The sequence below is a fragment of the Erigeron canadensis genome, chromosome 5, assembly GCF_010389155.1.
Source record: "Erigeron canadensis isolate Cc75 chromosome 5, C_canadensis_v1, whole genome shotgun sequence".
Taxonomy (NCBI): Eukaryota; Viridiplantae; Streptophyta; class Magnoliopsida; order Asterales; family Asteraceae; genus Erigeron; species Erigeron canadensis.
The window spans coordinates 9,853,459-9,858,558 of record NC_057765.1 but is presented as its reverse complement, the minus strand read 5'-3'; the positions used below and the strand labels follow the sequence as shown (position 1 = coordinate 9,858,558).

The 5,100-nt window shown below is 33.3% G+C and overlaps 2 protein-coding genes across 2 annotated transcripts; both read left to right on the top strand.

The window, feature by feature from the left end:
- The first annotated feature begins 509 nt into the window (after positions 1-509).
- On the top strand, positions 510-3,910 carry LOC122600409. The gene is made up of 4 exons (XM_043773120.1): positions 510-558; positions 2,832-2,938; positions 3,011-3,242; positions 3,331-3,910. Exons 3-4 carry the CDS (start codon positions 3,113-3,115, stop codon positions 3,828-3,830), a joined length of 630 nt encoding a protein of 209 aa, XP_043629055.1. The 5' UTR covers positions 510-558; positions 2,832-2,938; positions 3,011-3,112; the 3' UTR covers positions 3,831-3,910.
- Positions 644-2,305, top strand: LOC122600408. Its single transcript, XM_043773119.1, has 2 exons — positions 644-1,452; positions 1,539-2,305. The coding sequence occupies exons 1-2, from the start codon at positions 1,096-1,098 to the stop codon at positions 1,890-1,892; spliced, it is 711 nt and encodes a 236-aa protein (XP_043629054.1). The 5' UTR covers positions 644-1,095; the 3' UTR covers positions 1,893-2,305.
- Positions 3,911-5,100: the final 1,190 nt, after the last annotated feature.

Here is a 5,100-nt window from a genome sequence, read left to right as displayed (position 1 = left end):
TGAGGAGATACCAATTCAAATTGGGAACCCACTAGTTCAAATTCTTGAGGGAATACCAGTTCAAATTGTTATAATTTGGGTATTTGTATTGTAGTTTTACCCAAAGAAAAAATGGGGAGAAGGGCATAGGTTGCTGCCAAAGTGCTAACGGATTTTTTTTTATTTTGTATTTAATATTTAATAAGGTTATAACTAAAATGATAAATAAATTTAAAACTATTATTCTAGTAATTAAATAAGTTTTCTTAGAGGGTGTTTGGCCTAGCTTATTTAAGGAAGCTTATTGCTTTTTTGGCTTTTATTTCATAAGACAAGCTATGTAAAGTGTTTGTTTTAGCTTATTAAATGTAAGCATATGGGCTTATAAAAGTTACTATTGAAAAGCCCTTTAAACATTCGTTTTTCAACACAAGCTAAAAGCTTTTTTAGGGTAGGGATTGTAAAATACCCTTAAACCTTTATATGGCTATGCTTTATTCTCTTTTTCCATAACCCACCGTACCTTTCCTTTTCTTTATTCTTTGACTTGCTCATCTCGCTGCACACACAGCCACACAGGTATGATTCTTGTTTTCATTTTTTTTTTCCATTTTGTTCATCTTGATCTCATTATTTTCTTTACTTTCATTGTTTTATATACATCTCTAATTATATTCATCTTAATCAATCGCTATTTGCTTATCTATTGCAACTATTATGCTTGAATTTTTGTTTCATTCTTTCCATTGCTTTCATTATTTTCTTTGCTTCCATTCCTTTTTTTTTACATTGTATTACATAATAATACATTGATGATCAAAACTGAAAATTGAGTAGTAGGTATGTTAGTAGGTAAAATTAGTTGCCTAGTTAGGCATAAATGTCGTAGGTGTAAGAATGGTGTAAGAATGCTTAAAAATGGTGTGAAACTCATAAATGTTTCTGAAACGTTTTTTAGGCAAAACAAAAGTGCCTTTCTTGTATCTTTAATGGGTAGTAAAGCTCAAAATATGCATTTTCCTGCATCTTGTACCTAACCATCATTAATATGTAGTAGAGCCTACTTCTTGCATCTATATAGACAATTTCTTGAATCATTTCTTCATACTTGGTCTCATGGACCTGAACCATGATAATGATGTTGTTGTCACAAAAACTAAGAAAAAGAAATTCAAACCACTATGGACGGATTCTGCCCATATGATATTTCTTGAGTTATGCTTGAATGAGATTAGAATTGGGAACAAGCCAACCGGTTACTGCAATGCCGTTGGGTATAAGAACCTGGAGAAGTACATGAAAGACCGTACTGGGAAAACTTTTGACCGCAAGCAAATTAAAAACCATTGGGAAGGTATGAAGAAAGAATGGAAGTTGTATGATCGTTTAATGAGACTTGAATCTGGAATTGGGTGGGATCCCGTGAGAAAGACGATTGATGCATCGGCTAGTTGGTGGGATGAAAAAATAAAGGTAATATTTTGTAAACTGTTATTTATAAAAAAAAAAAATTCTAATATTTGCTGAACTTATAAATTGTATATTTGTTATATGTACAGGCAGATAATGACCTTGCCAAGCTAAGAGGGCAAAATTTAGAGATGTATAAAGTTTTTAACGAGCCTTTATTTCGAGATTATGTTGCTGTTGGAGATAACACAAAGACTCCTTCTGAGTTTCAGAATGATAAAGATGAAGACCTCATTGAAGGGAAAGGAGATAGTCACGAGATCAATGTTTCTAGTGATGATCAGGAACCTATTTTTCCCGAAAGCAGTTCAAGTAAAAGGAAGAAGTCTAAGAATAATGCCTCTTCTCGTTCAACTAAGGGAAAAACTTCAATAACTTCTTCATTTGAAGATAAACTTGTTGATGTTATGCAAGCTCTATCATCGAGAAGCTCACAAACGTAACCACCGCAAAACTTATCACCTTCCACCAAAGAATGTATGGACATTGTGTTAACCTTTCCCGGTTTTGAAGAAGGTTCAAGGAATTACTGTCATGCACTAGACATCTTCTTAAAAAAGCAAGCTCGTGAAAATTTCATGGTTCCAACAAGTGACATGGCAAAGATGGAGTTTTTAAAATATCTAATGGATAAGTGATTTTTCTTTAGGCTTTGGCATTCTCTTTAGTTGTGTGTTTCCTTAGAATTCTTTAGGATTTGGCATTCTGTTTAGTTGTTCGATCTTGTCTAGCTGTGTTTTTCCTTAGCATTCTGGTTCTGTGTGTTTCCTTAGTATTCTGGTTCTGTGTGTTTCCTTAGCATTCTGGTTATTTAACATTCTGGTTAGCTATTTTTATTTATCTACGTGTTTCCTTAGCATTCTGGTTATCTAGATGTGTGTTTTCATAACATTATGGTATTATTTAACTCTTATGTGTATTTAGTTGCTCGTTTCCTATATTTGTGTTTTTTAATAGGATGGATACGGATAGTGATGAAACGGATTCTGATAGAGAAGCAGAAAACATGGCGGAGGAGGAGAATAACTGGCTCTTATTATGTGGTTTAGCGATTGAAGGGATAATAATTAGTGCAAAATTGAATAATCCACGCATGCTTTGTCACACGTCTTCTCGCACAGGAAATGTCTTTATTCATGAAATTCTTAATGGTCACCCGAGACGTTATTATGAAGTATTTAGGCTTCATGTACCAGTATTTAAATCGTTATGTTCTGATCTTTCAACGCATTACGGGTTGAAACAAACACGTAATATTTCTGTTCACGAGTCAGTTGGGATTTTTTTGATGACTTTAGCACACGGGCTGGGAAATAGATTGGTCCAAGAAACATTTAATCATTCTGGATAAACTATTCATAGGCATTTTCATCTTGTTTTAGAGTCGGTGCTTAAATTAAGTGGAGACATTATAAAGCCTAGTGCAAATTACAATGAAGAAGTACCGTCACAATTTTTGAACTCGAGACATTATTACCCGATTTTCAAGGTAGTCCATTTACTCTAATACACATTTTATTTGTAACTTGAGATAATTAACCAACTATGTCTTGTTTTCTAGGATTGCATTGGAGCTATCGATGGGACACATGTGAGGGCATCTGTTCGAGAACACGAGCAACCAAAATATATTCGTAGAAAAGGATACGCGACGCAAAACATAATGGCCGCATGTGATTTTAACATGTGTTTTACGTTTGCATGGGCTGGATGGGAGGGGACGGCACATGATACTAGAATTTTCAATGAAGCATTGCGTAGACCCGAGGTTAATTTTCCACGTCCATCGGGTGGTGAGTAACATTCCATCTTTACAAAAACTATATGTTTTCCTTATCTTTTTATATAAGTAATATATTATCTAATTTTATTCATTTATAGATAAATATTATGTTCTTGATGCTGGATATCCAAATACGAGAGGTTATCTTGCTCCATATAAAGGAACCAAGATTCGTTATCACATACCTGATTTTCATCGTGAAAAAACGACTGCTAGTCGTGCTCCTAAAGGAGCTAAAGAGATATTTAACTACCATCATTCATCATTGAGAAATGTCATTGAACGAACTTTTGGAGTATGGAAAGCTAGATGGGAGATATTACAACATATGCATGTGAATTACACATATGAGACACAAGTGAAAATCCTGCTAGCATCTATGGCGGTTCACAATTATATTAGAAAGAAAGATGCATGTGATGATGGATTTATCAAGGCGCAACGAGAGTCTTACACTCCAAATAATGGTATTCATGGTCGAGGATCTAGTAGCATTGATGGAATCGATGAAGACACAAGTACAAATCGTAGAAAGGATGGTTTATATATGAGTGTTGTTAGAGATATGATTGCAGGAGATCTAATCCAATCAAGATGAATGTATTATTGAATATTGATGTATTTTCTTTTTAACTCTAGTACTTATCATTTGGAAAATTAAGAAAAGTTATTCAAAAAGATTTGTATAACTCATAAAACAAAGTGGATACATTTGACATATAAGGTATTTGATAATATGTAAGCATACCCATTTTGGTCATTTTACCAACATAAGCTAAATTAAAAAAAGCTAAGCCAAATACTTGAAAGGTGCTTATTAGCTTACATCATATAAGCTAATCCAAACACCATTGAAAGAGTTTATAAGCTTATAAAATAAAAACATAAGCCATTTATGAAATAAAAACATAAGCTAAAAAACATAAGCTAGGCCAAACACCCCCTTATTATACTAGTTTGGAAAAAACTCAAAATAATGTAAAATGTAGTCAATGTTGTTGGAATGTCAAAAAGAAATTTTACGAAGCTTTAAAACTATGCTCTCTTTTGAATTGATCAACTTTCACCGCTATATGAATGACAACGAAAGTAGATCAAAATTTTAATTCTCAAACAACTACGATTAGATGATGTAATACTAGACATTTATTGAGACCTTTCGATAGTTCAATCAATATCAATATATAAAGATATAACAAAAAATGTTTATTACTTATAAATAATGAGATTGTGGGAAATCTTTTTGAGATTAAGAAATGGAAAAAAATGATGCACAACTTAGTGGTTTTGAATCCCCTAGGGGAGTACGTCTAATTCTTTTCCTACGTACCCGCTTCTTAATGCACCCTGAAGTCCAAATACGCCTAGCTAGAGTGTGTAGACAACACACATTCGATGGAATTAACGTCTCATAAATATACTTGTTTAACTAGCTAATCAACCCGGGTGACTACCGGGGCATTATTAAGAAAATATTAGTAAAAATTTCTATATTTGATTACACTTAAACCAATTACAACCTTTATGTCTCGTATCTTCATATCCGAGCTAATCTATCAGAGTAGAAAGTATTCACTCAAGTTAAAAATATATTAGTAGTCATAAACACATCGTTTAACATGGGTACTAACTTGTAAAAGTGCCTTAATTAGGTTCCCCAATAATTAAAAAAAAAAAAAAAAACTCCATATATACTTGACTTCAAAGCCCACATCTAAACTCAGAGTCTTCAACCTTGCTTGCAGATTTAGGCTTACTTGATTGGAGTGATAGCTGAGTTTCGTTCATCATAACGGTTATAATAATGTCTCCCTAAAGAAGCATGATAATCAGTACCAACAGAAGACGGCAAACACTTTGTGAACTCG